The sequence below is a fragment of the Actinia tenebrosa genome, unplaced genomic scaffold (assembly GCF_029948245.1).
Source record: "Actinia tenebrosa isolate PJP-AT-01 unplaced genomic scaffold, QUT_ActTen_1.0 PGA_scaffold15__27_contigs__length_11533743, whole genome shotgun sequence".
Taxonomy (NCBI): Eukaryota; Metazoa; Cnidaria; class Anthozoa; order Actiniaria; family Actiniidae; genus Actinia; species Actinia tenebrosa.
In genome coordinates this window covers 5209505-5237004 of record NW_028292575.1, presented here as the reverse complement: position 1 = coordinate 5237004, position 27500 = coordinate 5209505, and the positions used below count along the sequence as shown (strand labels likewise).

At 39.8% G+C, this 27500-nt stretch overlaps 1 protein-coding gene and 1 long non-coding RNA gene across 2 annotated transcripts; both read right to left on the bottom strand.

Annotated features, from left to right (window-relative positions):
* Positions 1-9640: 9640 nt before the first annotated feature.
* Positions 9641-11149, bottom strand: LOC148910920 (uncharacterized). Its single transcript, XR_016119809.1, has 3 exons — positions 11056-11149; positions 10589-10702; positions 9641-10040 (listed from the first exon to the last, which is right to left on the bottom strand). It is a non-coding gene; the product is annotated as an uncharacterized LOC148910920 (long non-coding RNA).
* Positions 11150-19364: 8215 nt separating this feature from the next.
* LOC116300640 (prolactin-releasing peptide receptor-like) lies at positions 19365-21178 on the bottom strand. Its single transcript, XM_089030797.1, has one exon. It carries the CDS (start codon positions 21154-21156, stop codon positions 20098-20100), a length of 1059 nt encoding a protein of 352 aa, XP_088886923.1. The 5' UTR covers positions 21157-21178; the 3' UTR covers positions 19365-20097.
* Between the last annotated feature and the right edge of the window lie 6322 nt (positions 21179-27500).

Here is a 27500-nt window from a genome sequence, read left to right as displayed (position 1 = left end):
CCCCCCACACCCCCCCCCCCCCCCCCCACCCCCCCCCCCCACCCCCCCCCCTCCCCACCGACTCCCCCCCCCTCCCCCCCCTCCACCCCCCCCCCCCCCCCCCCCCCCCCCCCCCCCCCCTCCTCGCGCTCACTCCCACACCCTCCCCCCCACCCCCCCCCCCCCCCCCCCCCATCCCCCCCCCCCCCACCCCCACCCACCACCCACACCCCCCCCCACCCCCACCCACACCACCCCCCCCACCCCCACCCCCACCCCCCCCCCCCCCTCCCCCCCCCCCCCCCCCCTACCCCCCCCCCTCCCCACCCCCCCCCCCACCCCCCACCCCCCCCCCACCCACCCCCCCACCCCCCCACCCCCCCCCCCCCCCCCCCCCCCCCCACCCACCCACCACCCCCCGAAACAACAAACAACAAGGCACCCCCCCCCGACCACAGCTCTACCCACGAACTCCTCCCTACCACACCTCCCTCCACCCCCCCCGGCGCCGAACAACCCCCCCCCCCCCACCCCTAACCCCACAACCCAACCCCCTAACCCAACCCAACCCTCACCCCAGCCCCCCCCCCCCCCCCCACAACAAACCAAACCCCAAGCGCACCCAAACCCCAAACCCCCCCCCAACACCCACACCCCACCCCACCCACACACCCCCCCCAACCCAACCACCCCCCCCCCCACCCCCCCCCCCCCCCCACCCCCCCCCCCCACAAAACACCCCCTCCCCCACGCCCACAAAACGCCCCACACACCAGCAACAACCACAAACCACCCCACCCAACCAACGCCCACACCCAACAACAAAACACACCCCACCACTAACAAAAACCAAACACACCCACAAACAAACCAACACAACCACCCCACCACAATACCCCCCCCCCACCAACCCACCACCACCCCCCCCCCCACCAGCACCCCGCACAACCACACCTCCCGAACCCCACCCCACTCCCCGATCACAACCGACCCCTACCCACCCGCCCCACCTCCCCCCCCCCCCCCCCCACCTCCACCCCCCCCCACCAACAGCCCCCCCCCCCCCACACCCACACACCCCCCACTGGATCCCACCCTACACAGCCCACACCCCCCCGCCACCACACCAACACCCAACCCCCCCCACTCCCCACACCCCGCACCCCCCCACCACCCCCCCCACCCCACACCAACCCCCCTCCCCACCGCCAACGCCACCCCCCGCCCCACCCCTCCCCCCGCCCCGACCCGCCCCCCCACCCACAATGCCCCCCACCCCCCCCCCCCCACCCCAACCCAAACACCCACCCCCACCCCCCCCACCCCACCCCCCCCACCCCCCCCCCCCCCCACCCCCACTACACCTAACTACCCCCCCAACCCCCCCCCACCCCAACTGCCCCCCCAACCCATCCTCACCGCCCTACCCCCTGCACCGCTCCCACCCCCCACTCCTCACCCATCGCCCATCCCCTCCCCCCCTCTACCAACGCCCCACCTCAATCACCCCCACACCGCCCCCAACCTCACACCCCCTCGCGCCCACCCATCCCCGCACCGTACCCACCACCCCCCCCCCCCCCCCAACCCCACCCCCTCCCCCCCCCCCCCCCGCCCCGGACCCCTCACCCACCCCCCACAAAACACCCCCCCACCACCACCCCCCAACCCCCACCCCACCCCACACCCACCCCCCCCCCCCCCCCCCCCCCCCCCACACGCTCCCTAACACCCAAGCACTAAACACAAACCACATCCAGCTCCCCCCGCCACAAAACCCCACCGAATCCCACCAACCCCACCCACCCCCCCCCCCCCCCCCCCCACCCCCCCCCCCCCCCACCCCCCCCCCCCCCCCACCCCCCCCCCCCCCCACCCCCACACCCCCCCACACCCCCCCCCCCCCCCCCCACCAAACCCCACTGCCACCACCCCCCCCCACCCCCCCCCCCCCCACCCACCCCCCCACCACCCACCAACCCCACCCCACCCCCACCCACCCCCTCCCCCCCCCAACCCCCCCACCCCACCCCCCCCCCCCCCTTTCATTAATTGCAGATTAGATGTAATCTCCCCCTCCTTAATTACAAGTCCAATATACTTACGAATAGAGACATTGGACGAAACTCGGATTTTTAAATTATCGTGTTCAGTGAGAGGAGAAAGGATAATTGTCATCCGCCCATTGACTCCATTTGTTTCCCCGTTAATCCATCTTTTAACTACTAGTTACATAAAGTTTTTTTTAAATGTGTTTTTCTTTTTTACTTATCAGTTTGTTACTATAATTTTCCTTCTAATCTATGTACTGTCGAAATCAAATGCATCCAACCTGCATATCCTTGCATCCTTTCATCCTTGCTCCTTGCATCCTTGCATCCTTGCATCCTTGCATCCTTGCATCCTTGCATCCTTGCATCCTTGCATCCTTTGCATCCTTGCATCCTTGCATCCTTGCATCCTTGCATCCTTGCAATCCTTGCATCCTTGGCATCCTTGCAATCCTTGCATCCTTGCATCCTTGCATCCTGCAATCCTTGCATCCTTGCATCCTTGCATCCTTGCATCCTTGCATCCTTGCATCTACTTTTCAATGTTTGATTAGCTATAATTTCACCTGGTCAACGATGTTAATTCATTTCATCTGTTTTCAACCATGTCCATCAGTCGCCCATCCCATCACTCTTTGTAATCTTGACTGTTATGTTCCACCAACGTCATGTATGCTTATGAAACTCCAATGGCACCACCATTCTTGAGTTCTTTAGATACCACGACATCTATAGATGCCATTATACTTCCAATTCAAACATGTAACTAAATTGTGCTTTGTGTTGCTATATGATTTATGCTACTATCGTGCGCCTATGATGAGGGATGCTTAAAAAATCTGTGGTGTGTCGTTATTTCTTGAGGTTTGTTTTCGTAAAATAAAGTTTTAGGACTGAGCTTGTACGTTTTTTCATGCCAAAGCCATGCAAACCAGCGTTTTTCTATCTACCCTGGGATTTAGTAGCTATATGGTGCTATATTTAAACCATTGTATAAACACTAAAACTGTTGCAGTGGTATAGTTCCATTCAGTGTTCCTTAATGAGTTCTTCTGGTAAAAAAGATAACTTCAAAACTGAACTATACGTTCATTACAAAGCCATTCAAGTCAGTTAATATATTCTGTGGTATATAAACCGCAGCAGGGGAACAAAATATACCTATTTTTAGAACAATTATAATTTCCCAATATTATCTTTGCAGAGATCTCTCGTCTTGTCGAACAAAAGACTTCGCAGCAGGCAAATGAGATTTAATTGAAATGGCAGCATCTCGAACGATAAGCCTCCTTATCTACTATTATAGTAAACCAGTGGTGCTCGTGAATGAATAATTATGTTTCGTGTCTGTCTTTCAAGGGGTATTTAATCAGAATAAAAACATTTCGATAATTAGAGCATGTACCATTGAAAACTCTGATAATGAGAATCCAATCGTTCTAGTAATTGGTCTCCTTTTATGCATTTTGAACAATTGGCTCTGGGCAATTCAATGCCACATGTCTAAAGATGCGTAAAAGTTGATGTTCTCTGCTGACTGAGTCGCAAAAGTCTTGCTCGAACGGCAATTTACTTGCTAAACATAAATCATTGAAATTATACCTCGATGTTGAATAGCATTGAAATAACATGTTTGCATGTGTTAGACATTCAATCATCGGTATCCTGTCAAAAAAATTGAACCTTGTGTTAGAGATTTGCAAGAGTCTAAAGTGTATAGACTTCAAGGGTTCCTTTCTCGTCCAATGAGTCCACTAATTAAAGTTTCATGGAACTCATAATTCCGTTGAGCATAAAGTGGTCGTAAGCGTTCCATTTATAACTTCAGTTTCATCAAGTTCCGAGAGGGACATCGTTTTTCTTGATCGGCGCTGTGGCTCCCACACTGGTAAATTCGGTAGTGTATTCCGTCTGAATTCTCTAACACTTGTTCGCGGTTTGCTGATCATATTTAACACAGTATATAACGATTTTTCTCCAGTATTTTCGTTATATAATTCTGTAGATCCAAGTTTATTGGTTGATTCCTTTGAGCAGCCATTAGTCCAATTAGAATAGGACGTTCTTGCGGTATCGGTTAACTGTGTCCTTTCACTGTCAAAAGCTGTCTGCATCTCAACACTATTTGTATCGGAGTACATTTTACATCGATGAGAAAAGTTTACTTCTCCTTTCTGTAAGCTGCTACGTTCCTGTTCGTTGGTTTTCATGATCTTTCTAGATCCCACACAAGGGTTCTTCAGCGACCGATGTTTATCTTTATTTACTTGAACCCTTATGACCGTTCAAAAAGCACATAGCATTAACCAGTCAATCATGAGAATACAAACACTGGAGAAACTGGACTTAAGAAACTGTGCTGGAAACTGGTCAGTTTTCAATTGCTTCGTATGCGGATTTGCTAAGAGTCCTTGGCTTATCTTCGGTGCTCAATTGCAACTGTCTGTGTTTTTTAATAGTGCTGCGAACGAACGATATCAATTATTTTAGGAATGTCTTGTTCTTTATCACTTGTAGTGTATGATTGCACCCTGCATCGTAAATCGCTTCGTCTTTGTGTTCTATTGGCGGGAGCAGAGCATAATTGGGACATTTCACCTTCATAAATCATATTAGGCTCTTGTCAAATCATCGGCCAACTAAATGACCAATAGCCATATTACTTTTTATCTCACATATACATAATGCGATATAGCTTAGTCTATTTTGTCGCGGATGCCTAGAATTAGATCAGGCTGGGTTGACGTTGATCTAAACGTCAAGTCGAAAAAGATGACCTCAAATTAAGAACTTAAAATAGCGTCAATTATAGTCTAGATGAAGGTCGAGGAAAGCGAAGGTTCCCTAAGTACTGATTTTTAAATCCCGTCTGAGTAGGCCAACTAATAATGTTCAGGGAGGCGTCGTAGTTCAACGCAGGCTAATCTTTGCCCAGCAGGGGCTGAAAAAATTATATTTTATAAAACAAACGAATATCAAAACGATGAAATCATAGGCTCTTTCGCATGATTACAATTTTCACTTTTTTTAAAGGGAAGACTGAGGATCGAACTTTCTCATCTATATTTATAAGTTAAAAAAAAGTTAATGAAGCAAAATAACTGGTATGACTAGTAGTTACCTGCACTCCACTGAAATATGTCCATTATACTAAGTTTTTGATATTCCAACGGCAAACAATTATTTTACAAACAGCACAACCTGAAGCTAGTGTGTCCTCGCTGAGCAGAACAAAGCAAGCCGGAAATGGAAAGAAGTGAGCCTGCAAGCCGAAGTTGTTTAATCTGCGTCTGGTCATTTGAGTCACTCTTTAGTTAGTGGCATAGATATGATTCCATCGGCTGGATAGAGCGGCTATTCCACCACAGTAAAGTATTTGAAAAATGAAATTACCAAATTTTAAATAATTCAAATTAAAACAACCACCCCAAACTTTCATGGGCTGATACAGCGAGTCTATTGATGCTTTTCACAGCCGCCATGTTGGATAAATTTAACAAAATATTCTTCATTAGTCTTTTTGGTTATATCATCCAACATGGCCGCCGTGTCTTTTGTTATTTCATTCTCTTGGGAATGATTGAAAACCAGCAATATGAGTTGTCCAGGAGATTACGTTGTTGAGCTGTAACATTTAGCGGTGTATGGCTGATGTGTTGAGTTTTAAAACAAATCAGAGTGCCATATATACTGCTAGCTTAATACTCAGCTTCAAGTAGAACATAAGTTTTGATGATACTTTTTCAGGTGCTGTACTCTATTGGAATTCAGAAACCAGTGACAAAATTTGGAATCCTCTCAACCGAGGTACACGCTAAGTCAACCCGGTCTTTTACGTCACAACATGACGTCACCAAGGGACTGCTTACCATTCAACCAACGTCAACAGCGTTAATAAAAGACAAACAAAGCTAATCCCTGTATACACATGCATACTTTTAAAGTCGACAACTGGGTTCTTAATCTATGTCTCTATATTGTTTTCATTGTAATGTCTATGCTAGGTTGCATCGTGCTTACTGAATATCCATATGGTTTGGGAGGGTTGACAAATGGACGTGAAGTTTTTATAAGAAATCATGAGTCAAGGATCACTTTGAGAAGTTAAAATAAACAATGAGCAAGTGCCCCAAGGCGATATATTTGATTACATTTGGGTTTGTAGTTCTATTTGGAATCAATACATCACGCCTGGGTGATTTTGTTCTATTGATTCATGTCTTGTTCTTCAAAAATTAATATTCTGTTGGTGTGTAATTATAGTTACTATAATTTGTTTTGACAGAGGATTGGATTAGCATAAGTCTTACTTAAATAAGGCTGTCCAAACTTTGTTGCAACAGTCTGATCAAAACATGCTACAGGACTATTCAGTCAAGAAACTGTCTGCTTGGAATACATCTGTGCCTCTTTTTAATTGTGACACTAGACTCTAGAGCAAGATAGTGCACAATTCTTGCATGGTACGATGCAAGGGATGCAGGCTTCAACTCAATCAGGAAAGGAATTTTCACCATACATCTATTCACAGCCTATTAATAAATCAATATTTAGAAAGCAATTGGACAACAACAACATTAGTAAAACGACTGTGTCGCATGGCAAAGTGGATTTGCCTAGCACGAATGGTAGTACCCGCATTGAAGAAAGCTCTTCCACGACAAAGGTAGTGATTAATGCAGCAAATGTCAAAGAAAGGCCGAAACTAGAAAGAAAGAAGAGCAGCTCTTTGATAGACTTGAATAAATACGACAACAAACTACAGAATAACATTTCAACGTGCGTTCAAGATTCGCAGAAGCTTCTTCGACGGTATCACTCGTTTGCAGGACCACGAAGTACGTCTCATGGCCTTACGCATGTTGACACTAGTGATGGGCTGCTTACAACTACTCTGTGTTCTACAGAACTCTAACTAGAACGTGCAACTTGAATTGCTTCGGAGATTTACTCATTTGAAAGAGAATTAGAAAGCATGACTGTATTCATGAGATCGTCTGGTTTGTCTGAGACAAGGAAGGATGCCTTTACCGAATCATATTATTACTAGTCTATGATGGACTGGCATGACATAACAGCTCTGAGTTGGGATTACATAGACATTGTTCAGTCCAAGTTCATTGTCATGGAAGTTTTAATTTTGATTAACAGGCTTTGGTACCTGAGCCAAATTTCTGACAAGCAGCCATGAGTTATCTGGATTCAGTTCCGTATACCAAAAAATGGCTTTATCAGGACAAAGTGAGTCGGCTGTATTCGCAGGCTAGTAGCTTGGTGGCAAAGCCTTTTCTTTTCTTTTATCAAGGCAATGTCATATGGAACAAAGATGTTCATTACCAAAGTTTCGTTTTCCAGCTTGGCTGACGTAGCCCTGCTCATGGGCAAAACTGTACAACACATTGGGACCCTGAATTATTGCTTTTTTAATCTGAGAATAAGGGTTTTTGTCCTGATGCTTGAATGACGTAGCCCTGCTCATGGGCAAAACTGTACAACACATTGGGACTCTGTATTTTTGCTTTTTTAATCTGAGGCATGGTAAGGGCTTTTGTCCTGATGCTTGACTGTCGTAGCCCGACTCATGAGTAAAATGTTGAAATGACCCCCAGAAATAGAAAAGAACTCGATTTATTTTTATTAATTTGCAATCTTTGTGCAGGCGGTCCAGTCTATCTGAGGCAATCTGATTAGCAAGAAGGTGGAGTTTATAGGTCAGAATATAGAATATAGGAGACATTGCAATAAATATATAAAATAAAATAGTCAGAATGTTTTCTGAGTCGTTCAATTTGCAGCTGCATGAGTTTCTTGATATACTGCGAGGATCAGCTCAATTTGATACATTACAACCGCAGTACAAATATATAGCTTATATATATATTCTCATATACATTAAATAGTTTGATGGGGAAAATTTGTATGGAATGGCAAGGATTATGACCGCATTGATATTTGCCAAAAACGGTTTTAGTGACCAAAAAGTATCCAAGTCTAGCAAACTGCCTCTAGTTTCATTAGAGGGTCTTTCGCATAAGTTGATTGGAAATCGTTCGCATGCTTTACAAGGCTGTCATTTTCATCTACGTAACATGAGTTTCCATGGTTGACGACATATGTAATTGGTATGGGATTCGCTGCTGACAAGCAACGTTTCAATGGCCAAAGATCGAAATTTTTGAATGTTTAGAATTGAATTTTTCATAACTTACTAAAGGAATAATAACAAAGTAAATTTATTGGCTGGTAGAGTAAAGACCATGGACGAGCGAAAGATACTCTGACTGACTAGCCGGCTTTATCGAATGACATACGGAGAATGAGTTAGGTGCGTGTTTATGAAAAGTAATTGATGAACTCCGACCCAACGTCCTTTCAATATCGTCTCGCTAACGACGCATTTGATGGATAGACCGGAGGCCAGGGATTCCTATATAGTTACAATAGATGGTTTGAGCTAATGATTCCAATCGTATAGACCTCTTTGCCTTGGGCGTTATATTTTCCCATTTCAGACCACATGTCATTCTCTTAATAAGATCCTTTGTTTGAGTTGTACCCATATTCATGTGTCTTCTCATGTGCAACAGTTATACAAAGCAATTAGTAATACTCTACTAGGGAATGACACTTGATCTGAAATGGTACTTAAAACATTAGGTCCGACTAAGGTAAAGAGGCTTATTGACATCATTTCTCAATAAAAACTTACAGCTTAGAAATTCAAACAAACTGAACAACCTTTAGCTTTTTACGTCTGGAGAAAACAGAGCAAGCGACGTCCGAAAAAGCAACAAAGTATCATCATCTCAAATTAACGCTAACATTGCCACATATCTATTTTCCTTCGCACTCTATGAAGAAAGATTCATTATAAAATAACTGTTAAAATCTCGCGTTCTGATTGGTTGTGAGCGCGTGATTCATGTGAGCACATAGCACGCGTGCGCACTTTCAGTCGCGTCATTCCTATCTACAATAACGGTTATTGTAATTTGTATTTTATAAAAGAAATAAAAAGCTTGCTTGCTGTGATGTGTGTGTGAAGTAATAAAGCACTTGGGGATTGGCAGATCACTCAAGAAGTATCCAAAAGCACTCCGCTACGCGTCGTGCTTCTCCTAACACTTCTCTCGTGTTCTGCCAACCCACAGCGCTTTATAACTGCACACAACACGCGCGCGCGCTTTCTATTTCTTCAGCTCTTCCACTTGAACTGGAACGACCCGACAAAAATAATGGGATTTCGAGATCTCTGATTCAATCTTTAGTTCGATGGATTTGATAACTCTAGCGCGGCTCTTGAATAGAAGAATGCCTGCTTTACATTCTGGGAAAAGGAAGCCCTACAAATATCAAGAGTATGTACTTTTAAAAAGAACCAGACCTAGCTAGATTTTGGAAGTGTTCTTACGGAGCAAGGTCGTCAATCGAAGAAGGGAAAGCCGGTTAAGACGATATTCAATACACTTCTTTTACCCACTGCCTTTTCAAAATAAAGTTCGTTCAGATTCAAGAGATCCGAAAAATAAGGGGAAAAAATAAGACGTAAATGTTGCATTTGGTTATGACTGACTTTATTGTTGCATACTTAATAATTTAATCCACATTCATCTAGCATAGAATAAGGGAATTTCTTTGTCAAGTTTGCAAGCATGAAAACAAGCAGTCAAGCAAGCAAGCAGCGAGGCTTGTAACCAAAATCTGTATTACCATTTATATTTACTCATTATAGATAACGGGTGCTTCTAGACTGCATTGCGTCTTTAAAATCAAACTTTGTTTTTAAATTTAGGCACCTCTTTAGAACTTCCGCGTGGTTCATTGTCCTGCCGGTAAGCAACAGAGGCCAAACAGCGAATGATGACAAGCAAAGGCATAGGGATGGTTCTTATTTGGGCATGTAGTTTTTTCCATAAATCCCAAGCACGTCAAAATATACAAAATACCCTGTTTTTCCATAACAAGTACATGTTGTGGTTTGGCCAATGCTTCGGCGTTTCAAAGGTATTTCTAAAAAAACGTAAGAAGTAACAAATAATCAGAACTAAAAAAAAAAATTCCTCGTTTTTAGTGACCAAAACAACAAACGAAAAAGCGCACGCGCGCTACTTGACGCACTGGGAGTAGGGTAAGGCGAGATTTAAACTGCATCCGATTTCTAAAAATAGCTCATCTTGAAATTCACATGGCGCGCGCGATCATAAGAAGTTTCCCTCTCTTATTTAATTTCTCTTGTTATAGACAGTTACAAAAATAGTCGAAACAATAGTGGAGATCCCATAGATGGAACCGTGACCTCAAGATCTGAATGCCTTACAATAACAACATCAATTTTTACTCTCTTAGTTTGTTTTATTTGAGTTTGATTTTGAAATAATTAGTGATTACAAAAATCTTCGAGTATTGTGCAAGAAAGATTTGAGCAATAATGTTACTTTTTATTATCAAAATATCAAAATATTCGGAGAAACCTCTAACCATTTCGCCCTCATTCAAAAACTCTTTTCAACTCATATTAATGCATATTTAAAAACGTTCTTATGTATTCTATTCCATACCTTCGCGGCGCTTTATAGCTTTTCCACTAAGACAGATAAAAAGAGTGCAAAGTACTAATACAGTCAGGAAGACAGTTTTCTCCATTTTCTTTGCTATACCAAGTTAACTGTTATCTGTTCAAGTTAAATCCAGAAAGATAAACTAATCAAAACATAATAATATGGGTTCGGAAATATCTTTTGTTTGAAATGATGAGAATATGACAAACGTAACTGAAAGAAAATCGAATGGCAATTTTTTGGAAATACACCAAAATAACTGTTATCTGTTCAAGAAAAATCCAAAAAGATAAACTAAATCGAAATAACATTAGTATTTGAAAAAATTAGAATATGACGCGCACACACACAAAATCCAAATGACAATTTTTTGGACAGAATGAAGATCTCTAATTTCGAATTTTCTCGTAAGCATGTTCACAGACAAGATATTCTTGAAAGTGTTCTACAGCAAAGAGATAAAATACCTCGTATATATCAGCAGCAAATTCTTGGAATCTTGTTTTAGTACTTCTTGCCACGCGTTAAGATGAGAAGTGATTCAAAACATGGCTTGGCTCTTGCATTTGTAGCATATCCAGCTTTGTGTTGTTGACAAATTAGCCTTGTCTATGGGGATGGGGGACAGTAGTGTTTTATCGTGTATTTATGTGTATCGTTTAACTTATCAAAATTATTATGAAATTCTCTTAATGAACTGATATTCTTAGAATAAAAAATAAAAGAATAAAGTTTACATATGACACATTCTGAATCGAGTCCATATTAAGACTTCGAAAAGCTTTGAACGACTACTATAAATACAACATGGACCCAACCCCTCCCCCCTAAAATGATTATTCTACTGCTCAGGGTATAAAAACAAGTCAACAAAATAACAAGCACTGGAATTATTCCACATGGGTCGGTGGATGCTAAATTTATACCCTTGCACGTCAGTAAGATAATTACTGATGGATTTATGTCGAAAAAATTGTGTTATTATTATGTTTTTGTCGTAGAACAGCGACTGAATTTTGTAGAGGATTTTCGTTTCTGTGGGAAACATTGTACTCACAGCACGTAGACAGTTCGACATGCGAAAACCCTTATTATACGATATAAGATAGTTATGCTTAATACAAATTATATGATAAATCTAAGAGGAGGTTGATTAACTGTGGGGTACCGCATATATCAATCCTCGGCCCTCTCCTTTTTCTCTTTTATATTTATAGTTTTGCTTAGGACGGAAATTGCTTCCGTTCTGTTCCAGTCATTCATAACGCCAGGTTAGGTCTATACGGTGGTACTCAGATACAATAAGGCTCAAGTACGACTGGGAAATTGCCGTATCGGGTAGGGCGGGGAAACGACTAGTGTCCCTAGCAAACGTTCTTAGTATCGGTCCGAAAATCCCTCCCCACTAACGTCTGCTCATTGGAGCACTACATTCCTTTCCCATTGTACTGTTGAAAAATCTTTTAGCCAATAAAATTTTAGCGATTGTCCTACAGTGAATTTGCTGCAGTGACAAGTAAATTCTCAGAATTTCTCGTTGAGCCCATTTGAGTGTAGTCACCTTCAGAGTCGTCAGTAGTTTCAGTACCAGGTTTTCACGGTCCGAGAGGTCGAGTGAGAATCTGGGACCGAAACTAATGACGGCTGAGGAGGACACTAATTTGAGTGTTGATTCAGTGATTCTAAATGCACCCCGTGACCCCTTATCTGACAACCAATAAGTATAAAGAAACCATTCAGGAAAGCCCATGTCGAACTAACAAGAATCCAATTAACCAAAGTAGTTTATTGGCTCTATGATTGACCTTGACTATGACCGGTCTATTATTCCAGTTAATTGACAGGAAGTGAAATAACATGATTTTGATTTCGGAAGGTGTTGTTTGAACAAACATGCTATTAGACTCATTACAAACTGAAGTCTATTTTACTGTGTTTCGATCATTGGATTGGGTCAGTACAGTGCATTGTTTATTCAGTCAGGAGCCCATTTAATACCCAGACCGTACTACCTAAAAGTACCCCTATTTCGAGTTGTGATCATTTTCTCGGACTGGTTATTTTTAGATTCGTATTGAAAATCAAAAAGAATTCGTCAATAGTTCACAGGGGCGGCGGAAGCTGAAAATCTTTGGGGGGGGGGGGGGGCACTGAAATATTCAGTAATGACGTGATAATTACCGCTGTCTTGTTTGATGAGCTTTGGACTGTATTTAGTTTAGGATGGCCAGGTAGAACTATGAATCAGGGGCGTAGCGAGGATCTAGGAGCTGGGGGAGCACTGATCCAAAATAAGAAAAAATTTCAAATTCCCACGTGCAGTTCCAGGCTCTGACCGGGTTCGCAGTGCACAGGTAGCCCGTCCGGATAACTTCGTGTAAATTCGCACTTTTGTAGGTTGTAATAATTTATTTTCCTCTTTCGTTTCGGTTTAATATGTTTTTGTTTTTTTTGTTACTCTTTTTTCAAAATTTTTTTTTCAAAACTTTTGGGGGGGCACGTGCCCCTCCGGTGCCCCCCTCGCTACGCTACTGCTATGAATAGGACGGAGCGCACGCGCTTGAAAAACAAGATTACTAACTTATGTTTCATTATTCTGTTTCTCCTATTTTTCATTTTCATTTACTTTTTCTTCTCCTATTTTAACTCCTTGATAGGATGAAAATGAAAAATAGGAGAAACAGAATAATGAAACATAAGTTAGTAATCTTGTTTTTATATTTTTTAAAGTTTTTTTTTGTATATTTTGAGTACAAATAAACCGTCTTCAATAACCAGATAGTCTGTGATACAAATATATATACGTACATATCTACAATGACCTCGGGGTGACACGCCGAACGAGGCCATGGAAGATGTCTCGTCTACAACGCATGACCCAATTCAAATGACAGCTTTCAAAATCCAAAACTTGATAACCATTCATACAATAATGGTCAACAAAACATGTTAGCAATCTCGAAGATTCTTTTAAGAAAATCAAGGAATATTTTCGGCTTTTTCTGTAAAAGGTCCCGAGGCTACATTTGTGATATATTTTCATTTCCGACGGTTATCGTGTTACGAAACTGTATACATGTTTCTGTCATCAGACCAGCTTTAATAAAGACACATTCTGTAAAAAGAATCTCCAAGAATAGATAAATCAGAAAGTAAATAAACGCAGCCTTCATTTCAGTTAAGTTTGTTCTTACATTTTCGATAATTTCCTGATAAACTCAAGTGTGTCGTCCCCGAAGAATAACATATAAAGCGTTGTATCAATGACATTAGTCACAGCAGTCATATTAGTCTCCTTAAGAATAACACTCATTACCAAACAAATGATTAAAGCTCAGTCGAACATAGATTGGTTTCTAGCATACCATCATTATCTCGATGAGTATCTAATGGTTCAGACACACTAATACGTGCCGCGCACGAACGGCTGCGATCCGCGTCGCTTATTTGTGACCAAAAAGGAAAATCACCATCCTGTCTCTCTAAGGAATTGCTCCGTTTTCGTGTCAAGGGTTTTTTGGCGGACTTTTTTCGAAGCCCACGGTCCAAGCTAAAATAAGCAGGGCAAGCTCGAACGTCTCTTCTTTCTCCTAAAGGTCTTCTAGACATTAAATCAGTTTGATCACTGTGTCTTCTTGGAAACCCAAATTGCGTGACTCCCTTACCGTTCACTCTATTCCACTCAACGCCATTTCTATAACCGGGAGGTTGTAAATAGTTCGATTTGGGAGGTTGAAACACCGGTTCTTTTTGCTTCGCGTTTGTCGAGGGAAAGCTGATCTTGAGTTTCTCCCGAATTCTTCCACTGAAGGAGCGACTTCTTTTCAAGAGAGGCGTTCTTTTTTCTGACGTTTCGTCGGAGTTTTTTCCCGCATTTTTCAATTCATAAGCTTTTGCATGGGCCTTCCCGAACCATCCAACTAAAGAGCGTAACGTACTGTGATGTCCATCTGCAATATGATCCGTATTTATCGAGGGCTCCTGCAGTGATGTTTTAAACCTATTTGAACCGTATGCTCCCTCAGTATCTGTACCGGACAATTCCTTTCCTTCCACCAGTATTTTAACTTTTGTGTTAGAATAGGACGTAAGATCAGAGTGACTTTTTCTTTGGAGCATTGGACGAGGCCGATTCACAACGACCGGCTGAGCTCTCTGAGCTTCTTCGTTAAGATTATCATCACGTTGCTTGCTATGTTGAGAATGCTTTAGAATGAGATCACGGAATGTTTCTTCTTCGTTGGTATCCACACCAGTGTTCTCATTTATGACGGCAGATTGTTTCTGCTTGTCGTCTCGCGTCTTTTCTTTTGGTTTAACTCGCTTCTCTCCGTATGAGGAACCATTTTCCGAAACTGTTCTCGTTCTGTTATCGAGCCCCTGCTTCGTGCAGAAGCCATGCCTATGTTTCTCCATTACAAATGTAATGATATAACTTGGGTCTGTTCTTCGTTAATTGTAGCTATCTTTGGCAATTCTCTTGCTCGTAGATAAAGCGACTCTTAAGTCAGGACCACATTGGGGTCACCATTGTAGTGTTATCGCAAAAACCTTCACGACATACAGTACATATCTATCCTTGACATTCAGCTTTATCCTTGTCCAAGCGTTCTTCCATTAGCCTTGAGCTAATAATACTATTAACCGTATCCTCTTCAACTGTCTTCCAATTTTCGCTCTAATCTCTGTCTAGAGAGATTGGTTTTCGATGGGATATCTTGCCAGATTCGTAGCTAACTTTATTGTTCACCAGACGTGCAGACGTGCCATGATATGCCACAGGATACCCGCGTTAGCTGTACTGTGATTCAACCGTCTTTCCACAACCTATGACGTCATGCACTTAATATTTAATGACCTATGGCCAAGGGGCGTGGTAGAGGAAATGAATTTACAGGGCGAATGTCTTTGATCATATTGTACTTGTACACTCTTGTAAACATCCCCTACGAACTCGTTTTCACCGCAACCATTTGTTCGCTTGCTCTGTTACGTGCGAGAAAACACTTAATGCATATTACTTCAGTGGTACCGATCAGCAGAACGAATGTCATAAATAGTCTCATTACCAGCCTTCTGTTGAGGGGCAGACACTGCTCGTCATGTGCTATCAACCAGAGAGTATTCTATGCTTATATCAATCAGTAAGCCTACAATCACAGGCAATCGCTGCCCGTCATGTACTATCCCGCCAAAAGAGTATTTCATTATATTGCCTTGTATCAATTAGTTGAATGGACCTCATGACTCCTCATTACCAGTCTTCCCTTGAGGGGCAAGCACTACCCCTTCCCTCCCCTCCCCTCCCCAATTCGCAATTATCCATTTAAATTTCCATAGAAATTAAAACTACTTGCATTGTCATCCATTCATCTAATAAAAATTCCACACGAGACTGGAAATGACGTCTATCTATCCTGACCGCAGTCCTCCCACTCGATATGAAACTCGACAACGGTTTTACGTCAACTGCATGGTCAGACTGATTATCGGTACACCCACACATATTGTAACTCGCTTCAATCAGGTTCATTTAGTTGTTCATTTACTCGTTTATCATCCAGGTACTCACGCGTACTGACGACTTTTTGTCTAGCTTTTAGCATGAGCCTCTGGTAACCACTACCTGTGTTCTGACGTAAAATAAATTATCTCTTATTATCGCTTGGTCGGTAAAAACTTTACATATATATTTGGGTATATTTGTTATTGTGACGTGGGGCCAAGTTTTTGGCTCTTGTTCAGCTCTCGAGATATATAAATCAATTGGATACAATAGACCGTTTTCAAATTAGTCAAATACCGCTGTACTGATTTATCACAGACTCATTTCAAAGGGTAAGCCTTATTTCAGTGTCTAAATATACGCAAACAACGTAAAGTAAAGAATGCACAACTTCAACAATACTAAACACTTTGAAACACCTCTACCTAGTTGCTTCTCTTCTCTTACTGACTTCACGCTGTGGTTGATGGGAAGGATTTAGTGAATCGTGGTGTATCAACAGAAAATTCAAAACCTTGGAATATTCGAATATTGAGGGCATTAACGTTACCCCAGTCTACCAAGTCCGACAAATAGTGACCTGTTCCGCCCATGTGTTCATTTACATTTATTTAATCGTTCATTTATTCATCCGTCGATCAGTTAAAAATGGTGCAGCTGTTGGTTCAGCACCGGTTCGGGCCAATGAAAATACAATACCTCCCGAAGATTAGATTTGATTGTCATTGAACGATTATGCTTAAAGCACCAAAAGAACTTGCATTCTTGCATTATATGTTTCTGAGCTTCTCTTCTCTCTTCTCTCTCTTCTCGAGAAACCCTTATCCATAGGTAGATGTTCCCGCACACGCGTCGAAAAAAATATGAATTTTTCCTTACCACCCCATCCCCCGCGCACAAGCTATTCTGTGTAACCCTCCTCCCCCCTGATAATCCTGTGCATTGAGCTAGCAATACTAGGTTTAGGCAATAGTACCATTAATTATATTTCATGCGCTTACCTATATATTTATAAATACATTTGTCAGTCCTATAAAGAAAGAAAGGCAATATTATTAATCCTGTTCATGTTAAACCCAGGAAGGATTTGATCATACTACACTATAAAATACTACTAGGGATCAGGATTACCAAGGCTAGGCAAATGATCCTGATACTAGGAAGCCAGAAAAAACGGCTTTAATTTTGAGTAGAGAAGGAAATGATCAATTATCGTATTCTTCTATTTCCCTGGTGTTCAGATTAGGATAAATTTAGATTTTCGTTGGAAAAAATTGCCCAAACATTTGGAATATTTGCTTTTTTCGGTCACTTTCCTCTCCTTCCTCTCTTTCCAAAGCAAACTAAGGTTGATGCTTAAAGTAAAGTTATATAGCACAAGTAAAGCGTGACACAACATCCTAAATAGCCCTGTAAATTTTCTGTTCTTTCGCTAATTACGTACAGTGTGCTTTCCAAGCCACGCTGGAGTCTTAAGAAACCATAAAAGGCGAATATTAGGATAAATTTAGATTACTTTTATTATTTTTAGGCTTGCGCTTTCCCTTTATTTTATATTCTATTATCCTTTTGCAATTTACTCCCTTTCGTTTCGTTTCGTTTCCTTTCGTTTCCCTTGCTTTCCTTTACTTTGCTTTCCCTTCCTTTTCTTTCCTTTCCTTTCCTATCCTTTCCTTTCCTTTTCCTTCCCTTCCCTTCCTTTCCCTTCCCTTCCCTTCTCTTCCCTTCCCTTCTCTTCCCTTCCCTTCATTTCCTTTCCTTTCCTTTCCTTTCCTTTCCTTTCCTTTCCTTTCCTTTCTTTTCCTTTCCTTTCCTTTCCTTTCCTTTCTTTTCCCTTCTCTTCTCATCTTCTCATTTCCATACCATATATACCATTCTTTTCCATTTCATTTCATTTCATTCCATTTCATTTCATTCCATTTCATTTCATTCCATTTCATTTCATTCCATTTCATTTCATTTCATTCCATTTCATTTCATTTCATTTCATTTCATTTCATTTCATTTCATTCCATTCCATTTCATTTCATTCCATTTCATTTCATTTCATTTCATTTCATTTCATTTCATTTCATTTCATTTCATTTCATTTCATTTCATTTCATTTCATTTCATTTCATTCCATTTCATTTCATTCCATTCCATTCCTTTTCTTCTTTTCTTCCTTTTCCTTTCCAATCCCTTTTTCTTCTTACATTTCTGAGAACAGGTGAAGGCTTTTGACACAGGATCAATAACGATTGTCAGACGCCAGTATTACTGGTGTTAATAAGACCATACATATCCAACTGCTTCAGTCGGACAAAGTTGCTCTTATCCTAAGCAAAAGAACCTTTTGAAACATAAGTTTGATTACTCAGGCCGATTTCTCGTTGATTCTTGTAACCTTTTCTGCTCTCTCCAAGAAGTCTCTCTCTCTTTCGGTAAAGATTTGTGATCGGCTACTCAAAGTAATTCCAAAATATCTAAGCAGTCGCTCTTTATCTATTTCAAAATAGGTTAAAAGACTTTATAGCTCTGTCCATCTGTCCATCCTTCCGTCGTCCATCCACACCTATTTTTATCCTCCATTTATTTTTTCGTTTTCCCAGTTTTCTTCCTCCGTTTTTTATTTCTTTCCTTTTCTTCATTCCATTCCATTTTCCCCAGTTATTTTTATTTAATATGTTACATAAACGTGAGCTCACCAATGTAAACAAGCTTTTTTTAGGTGGATGAAATATATACACAATGGTTATGAAGATTGTATGTATCAGTATAGCATTGCCCCCCACCCCCCCGTCCCCACCCCCCCGCCCCCCAAAGACAAATACTTAGCTATCAAATATTTTATTTTTCTTGCTTCTAAATATCGATCTAAAAAAAGACAAATATAATACTAATTCCTGACATTTATCAATGCGATTTACTAGTAATTAATCATAATCACCATAATCTTCATGAAGAATATAATCAATTGTGACATTTCTTGAACCACAAACAGAAAATACGACTTATATATGTGACTTTTTAATACTTCCATTACAACCAATCTATATATCTATATAATATAGAGTTAAAGAAGAAAAATCTATACAACCAATCTATATATTCATAATATAAAATATAATTAAAGATGAAAAATAACATTTGCAGCAATCATTTCTAAACGTCATACATGACGAACGTTATACACCTATATATTAGTTATACCTATATATTAGTTATACCTATATATTAGTTATACCTATATATTAGTTATACCTATATGTACATATTTATATTTCAAAAACAATTCAATCTGTTGATAATATTTTTTATTTTAGTTCAGTGTTTGTTCTTCAGGCGCTTATACTGTCGTCACCACGACTCAAAACTTCTGCTTTTTTGAATTAAAATGGTCGAGTAATATATTTTTCCGGGTTTTACATGGACTAGTAATCTCACATCAATGTCAAAACAACATTTAAGCATGGCAATATCTGTTATCATGGTGCACGCACATTTTCAGTGATTTTAACACGGTGGGCTAGCTATTCTAGTGTTTTGTCTATAATACTCAGTGTTATAATAACTAAAACCTTTTAAAATACATTCATAAAATCCATTTAGAATCGAATCTAGACAAGATAGATTTTTTAATAACTTGGGTAAGGGTGGGTAAAGTCGTTTCGCCCTTTGAGGAAAAGTAGTCTCTCTCTCTCTCTCTATCTCTCTATCTCTCTCTCTCTCTCTCTCTCTTCATTCATTCTTTAATTCTCTCTACCATGATATATAGGTAGTAAGTTCATCTTAGTTTCTTTTTAAATCATGCATCGTTTGTAAATAGGATTTTTATCTTACGAGTCTCATGTAAAGAGGCGTTATACACTTATGAAATCATCGTACTGAAATCAAGGTGCTATCTATCTATCTACATATCTGTCTTTCACCCTTACGAAAAAATAAAAATAAAAATAATAATAGCGACTACATCGGAGACAATGTTCAACCTGCTTACTCAGTGTTCCTATATTATTGTTAATCATTGCAATTCAATATTAGTAATGTTTGTAACCTGATTACTTCTCTGCACATAATGTCTTCCAATCCGCCTGACTATCTCCCTCGAAGCCACACGAAACTTAGAACTGAACAGAAATATGATAAAAGGATTGACGGCAGAGCTAGCGTACGCCAGGAACACTCCGATAAAAAGAAAAGTATTCCAGCTACACTTTTCTTCACTGGAATAATCTTTGATAAAAAGATCGAGAAAGACAACAGTGTTCAAAGGCGTCCATGCTATAGCAAATGAGATTACGATAGCAAAGGAGAGATAGAAGACTTTGCGTTGTCTCATCGAGCGTTGAGTGTTCTGTGGCTCGGATAGCGAAACACCTATACGTCTTTGCTGGCCTTTGAGTCGAACAAAAATGAAAGAATAAGCTACTGCCATGAGGATAAAAGGCGCTAGAGCAAAACATATAAAGACAGAGATATAATAAGATTCGTATGTTAGACCTTTGGGATCCCACTGGATGAAACAATGAAGTCGGTTGTCATGAGTTGCTACGCTGAAAGATTCGAAGTAAACTCCATGGATAACGATCCCCAAAACCCATGTTAATGAAGCGATGAGAATACACGATCTTTTTGTCATCAGAAAGCGCTTTAGAGGAAGTACGATAGCGTAAAATCTATCTATAGTTATCAAAATAAGACTGAATATCGAAACAGCCGTGGAAAGGTCTTGCAGAAAGAACACTAGTTTACAAAGTACCAAGCCCGCGGTTCCACTAATCAGCCAGCGGCGGTCACCAAAGTAGATCTCCACGATTCGTCTCGGAATGACAAGGAGAGGGAAAATGAGGTCTGAGAGCGCCATGTTAGCAATAAAGATATCTGTGGTGTTCTTCATACTTTTCGAGCTCACTACAACGATCAGGATGAGAGAGTTCCCAACAAGAGCCAACAGCATCACAATAACGTTAGCCAGCGTAGCTCCAAGCCTTTCTGTTTGTGTACTCAAGACAGCGGTGCATTGCAGTGCTACCGTTCTATTTGCCAGGGAAACCAACGATGTGGAGTTAACTGGCAGCATCGTGATTCTAACGAGGGGCTAAAGATTTCATTCACAGCTGCTATCGATGTGAAGCGAACCCAAAGAACTACGACTTTCTTCGCATTACGACGTTATGCACTTGTTATTATATCTTTAGATACTTGATTCTGATTGGTCGTAAATGTGTGCCATATTTAAAACCTACATTTCAATGGTGGGATTAGAGAATAATGCGTTTTTAAGTATTTGAGGGGTTTTACGTTGAAAACGCTCTAAGAAATCATCCACTTTCGATTCTTTTCAAGAAAAAGCGTAATGAGCTTAAAAGGAAATGTCCGGTCGAATTATGTTTTATGATTACAGTAATTTTAAGTAACACTTTCACCTAAAAACAGATTTGGAAAACGACCTTCATTGTGTATGCTTGATATTCCAAGTGTCATTCGTTGAGTATTATTTCTTTCCTTAGCAGTAGTCCTTGAAAAGTTTAACCATGTAAAAAAGAAATTAAGTGAATTAAGCTAAGACTTGTTCTTAAGATATTTGCAATGGAAGAAACACATTAGGAACAGACTGGACAACTACAATTATTCTTCAAATTTGTCTTTTTAAAAGCTTTTAAGATCATTCAAGAGGCTTTTGATTAAAAGCATTCGAAATCTGCCCTTTCTTGCTCTCTTGAAGCCGTTTTCATATCCTTAGTTTGAAAAACGTTTTCTTTTTCAAGGCGCTTTGAGTTCAAAAGATATCCGTAGAATGAAAAAACATTAACAGAATATACGAAATCGTTCAGCTATTAATTAACAATTATTCGCCAAAGGTGAATTGAATATCGGGGAATATTTACCGAGAATCGAGTCTCCGATATTCACTTCACCTTCGGCGAATAATTGTTTTAGTATAAATACACAGGTGATTCTTTCAAAAAAAGAAGAAGATCAAAGACATTTTTTTCCGGTAACAGCAACAAAGCGGCTGGCCGCCATTTTGGATTATCGCTGGAGGTGATTATCGTGGGATAGTGTGAGTTTCTCGACCAATCAGTGCGCGAGATTTTCAATAATCACCTGTGTATTTTTACTAAAAAAAACATTAAAGTGATAATGGGTTAATTCTTTGCAAAAAAGAATTTTTTTAAATGATAAGGGTTTATTATATAAAAATTAGACAATTAAATAAATTAGATAATTAATTATTATATAAATATATTATTAATGAGCCAGCTTCCACGACCAACGAAACGTCTATTACCAGCTAGGTACTAACATCTGAAAACATACTTCTATACTAGAGGAACCTTTAAATATAATATAATTAATAATTAATAAATAGTGATATTTTATTATTTTCTATTAATTTTTGTATTACTCTATTTTTAGAGTTTAAAAAAAGAGGAAAAGGTAACCAATAAAAACAAACAAAACAAAACAAAACAAAAACAAACAAACAAACAAACAAATAAACAAGCAAAAATTAGAACAAAAACAAAGGAGTAATGTGTGAGTGATGATTCTTAAGAATGCTACAATGTGCAGATGGAAAGTGGTCTTCATTTAATCAAAAAACATTTACATGCAATTTTAAAGCAAAAGGAGATAGATGAGTGGACCTTAAGCTTTATTGGGGGGGCATGTGCCCCATGTGCTCCCCCCTGGTTACGGCCCTGTTTTGTAAACAACGCAGATGAACGTTTAATGCTATATAATTTGCGCTTTAAAAGCATAATTTTCTCATTATTGAAACTTGTAAACTATCACTTATTATAGATACGCTTTCAGTGTAACTCAAAATATGAAAATGACTTCGGCGTCTTCGTACGTAAATAAATAGACAAAGAATAAAAATTTTTTTAAAAATGGAATGTCTTCTTAGTGCCAATAAGAATGGAACAGGGAGTATATATTTTTTGTTTTGTTATCTATCCACTTTAAGCCTTATGTTTCTCAATTCTCAAAATATCTCGGCTTAAACTCCTTGAACTAAAGTCATTTCATTTTTCTATCCTTTTCGATAAATACGAACATACTCTAGATAAGTAAACCAAAAGAGCAAGAACAGGAACTTTATCGTATTTTTGCAGTAAATCTGCCTAAGTCGCTTCTCATTGACTGCTAATTTCAACCTAAGCTTTAAGATTTAACTCAGGCCTCTTGGCAACAATTTAAGTGTTAATTTAAACTCAATTGAAGTGATTTGAGCAAATAACTTACACTTACTTCACAAAAACAAACAAATCTGAGTAGTATAGTTCTAAGAAACGTTCTTAAAAAAATACAAATTTAATGAAAAATTAATTCATTCCTTGTTATATCAAGTTCTAAAGCCCTAAAACTTCAAAACTACACTCAAAATATTACAAACCATAAAAAAGGCATTTTCTATTATTTGCCTTTGATTTTTTGTGGCGTTTTATCTTCAATTTCATTGACATCGAGAAAAAACGTAAGCGAAAACATAAAAATAAAAGGGACAAAAAGGAACTAAAAAACAAAACCCAAGCTCAATTACCATACTACGTGCATGGTAGCAGACAATATTTGTCGACAAAACAAGATAAAGCTAACGGTTTTCGCATCAGTTGAAAGGACGTACACGTTAAATTAGCAGTCGTACTGTGTAGCCGTACCGTATCTCACCGTATAGACTTAACTATGTGTTAATTTACTACAAGACAACGGCAAGGAATTTCGATCTTACGACAGTGACTAGTACTAATACTAGTACTAGGACCGAGGAGGGATCCATGCGGTATCCCACAGGTAACCAACCTCTACCTAGATTTATTATTTCTTATTAAGTCTTATTATTCGTATGATTAATGTTATCGCATGTCGCACCGTGTATGTGCAGTGAGTACCGTGTTTCGCACAGATACGAACATCGCTTTACAGAATATTTTCGTCGATCTTCTATGACAAAAAATTAATAATGACGCAATGTTTTCGACATAAATCCATCAGTAATTACCCTAGCATCCATCCACGCGGAATGACTTCAGTGTTTGTTATTTTGTTGACTTGTTTTTACACCCTGAGCTGTAGAATTATCATTTCAGGGGGGAGGGGTTGGTTCCATGTTGTATTAATAGTAGCCGTTCAAAGCTTTTTGAAGTCTTAGCATGAACTCGATTCAGAATATGTCTAAAGAATATAATATATATATATATATATATTATCTTTATTATTTTAAGAACCGCAGTGCAACAAGAGGATTTTATTTTATTTTGTTTTAAAAATAAGTCGTTTAACAATACACACATCTACATAAATACCCCACCCCCCATTGACAAAGCTAATTTATCTACAACACAAAGCTGGATATGCTACAAATGCAAGAGCCAAGCCATGTTTTGATTCACTTCTCATCTTAACGCGTGGCAAGAAGTACTAAAACAAGATTCCAAGAATTTGATGTGGATTTATACAAGGTATTTTATATCTTTGCTGTAGAACACTTTGAAGACTATCTTGTCTGTGAACCTTACAAGAAAATTCGAAATTAAATATATCTTTTTATTATATAATTACCAATGAAATATCTATTTTTCTCTATTTCGAAAAATTGATATCTTCAAATAACACCATTGCGATGGCTATTCAAAATACACGCAAAGAATTGCCTGAAAAAGCCAAAACATACTTCTTGATAATTATGCAATAAACAGAATATTACATGGGCGCTTGGAGATACGAAATTTATCTTCGAGTGTTGAAAATCTCTCACTCGTTCGCTGCGCTCACTCGTGAGAGATCTTTTCAACACTCGAAGATAAATTTCGTATCTCCGCGCGCCCATGTAATATCCTCTATTACTTTTCTAAATAAATTTAATTTTGGAATCCATATTATTTTGATTTAATCGCATCTAAAAGGATGAGATTGGATTTTTGGATTTTTCTTGAACAGATTACAGTTAACTTGGAGTAGAAAAGAAAATGGAGAAAACTGTCTTCCTGGCTGTGTTGGTTCTTTGTACTCTTTTTGATAGTCTCAGCGGACAAGGGCTTGGATACATCGTCCGGCGCGATGGTATGGAATAAAATACATAAGAAAATTCTCTAATATGAATTTATATAAATTCAAGTGGTTTTTGAATGAGCGCGAAATGGTTAGAATGATTCTCCTTATATTTCGATTTTAAAATAATATTTTTTCTATCACATTTGAACACGAATATTTTGGTAATCACTTTATCATAAGATACTAAAAAAATATATAATTTCGATCTCAAAACTAAACTCAAATATAACAAGAGTATAAGGCCCCGTCCACACGTATCCGGAAATTTGTGTATCCGCAAATTTTTTTTTGCGGATACGGGTTTTGTTGCGTCCACACGTGTCCGGAAATTTTTGTATCCGTATCCGCAAATTTTACGAAAACGGTCTCCAGAGTGGAAATTTTCGAATACGCTGACGTAAACACGATTTTGTGCATGCTCAATAAGAAAAACTATCCGTCAAAGGGACTAGGAACTAGCTCGAATCAGGGCGGATCAAGAAATATCCGGATATGTGTGGACAGTGAAAACGATTCGAAAACGATTCGAATACGCTGCGTGTGGACGCGAACATTTTCGTATCCGCAAAAAAATAATTTGCGGATACAAAAATTTCCGGGTACGCGTGGACGGGGCCTTTAATTACGTTTTACAAGCAGGCGTAGCTCAGTTGGTTATTTTGCATCATTAACATTATTATTAACATCATTAGCAAGAACATTATAGGCGTTATTAAAAAGAGCAGCGAATTTGCGGCTTTTGAGTGCGCATAAACTTTGATGCAAAGAACTATATTAACACATATTATATCTAAAAACCAGGCCATTTTAGATTAAACTGTTTCGCTAGGAGCAAATTTTGTTGAATTTTCTATTGGATTTGGCGATTCTATCCCCCACATAAACAAGCAGTGACGTCATAGTGAAATAGGGCAATTGCCGTGCGTCATCAACTTGTGCGCGTGCGCTCTTTCTGTTTCAATAGGCCCTTTGCAGCTAAGCAATCACGTGCTGATTAATTCACTGAGAGCAAATGAATGAACATTTTGATTCCCATGGGTGAAATTTACTGGACTGCAAACAAACTTTCTACAACCTGTTTTGAGAGATCGTAATAAAACTACATTTCGTAACACACATGTTTTCATTCAGTTCTTTACAAGTAGCTAAAAAGAATCACCAATTTAATATAAAAACAAAAATTTTGCAGTCCAGTACAGACACGTGACCGTTAACTACAAAGGGCCTATTGATCCCCTATTCTATGCTAGATAAATGTGGATTACTGTATTAATTATATAACAATAAAGGTATGACCAAATACAATCAAGTGTCATTTTTCCAAGTCTTAAAATTGATTCATAAAGATCTCTTCCACGACAGAATTTTTAAAACGCAGCGGATGATGGAAAAAATAGGACAACAAAGCAGCCAGCCAGTGCATTGGAGCGCGAAAACTATGGATCAATTTATTTTTTATCAAATTTATCTCAGTTGGCTATAACGTTTTGACTTCTATTTGAGGGTGCTCGTACCTATACCTAATTAGAAGACTTAAACGCACTAGACACATGCATGCCAAGCAATGCGCACACTATGAAGTGTAAAAAGAATGATAGTTATAAAAGCGTATCCCAGCGGAACACCCCTACCCAAATTCTGGCGGAGTATCCCCTCCCCCCCGCCCCACGGGCTCTCAACCCCTCCGCCGCCAAGGTCTGATGCTCAGGTTAGTCCATCCATCCATCCATACCGACTTATTTACTGATCTACCACATAAAGCTTCTAATATTGATTCAATTAATGGAATCTCACAAACATTACATATCAAGTACCCCGCTAAAGGTTAAATACAATGATTCTTCATTCTCAAACATAAGCCATGGCCTTTCAAAACAGGAGTCCCCCAGGAGTAACTCGATATACGAATGCAGCTAGCTATAATAGTCAAAGATGCGAGGGCAAGTTAAAATCCTCGATAATAATGATATAATCCTGTTTCCTACTAATCGCTTTAGCGCGAATCCGAGGGGGGAGGGAACACCAAGAAGATTTAAGTTAAGCGATTCCTATTTGTCGAGTATTTTCTTACCGTAATTTTGCAAGAGGTGAGAGGTGACCTATTATCAAACAAGCGTAAACACCCGGTAAATGAAAAATGCGCGCCTTTTCGAAACCTTTACGGCAAACAACTCCTCTTCACTACTTCTTCCAAAATTAACGAAACATTTGACCGGTGACGAACTGGAACCTGGAATCAGAATGTCTAATGCCGAAATACCGATAACACTGTGCTTGTAGTTAACCAATCTACGAATTTGGGAGAATCTGCAAGTATTTTCTTTTTTGAGTTTATTAGTATTTGTATCTTGTAAAAACGTACGT

What these genes read in the sequence shown, in the direction of transcription:
- LOC116300640 (XM_089030797.1), bottom strand. Translation starts at nt 21,156, where the DNA reads ATGCTGCCAGTTAACTCCACATCGTTGGTTTCCCTGGCAAATAGAACG.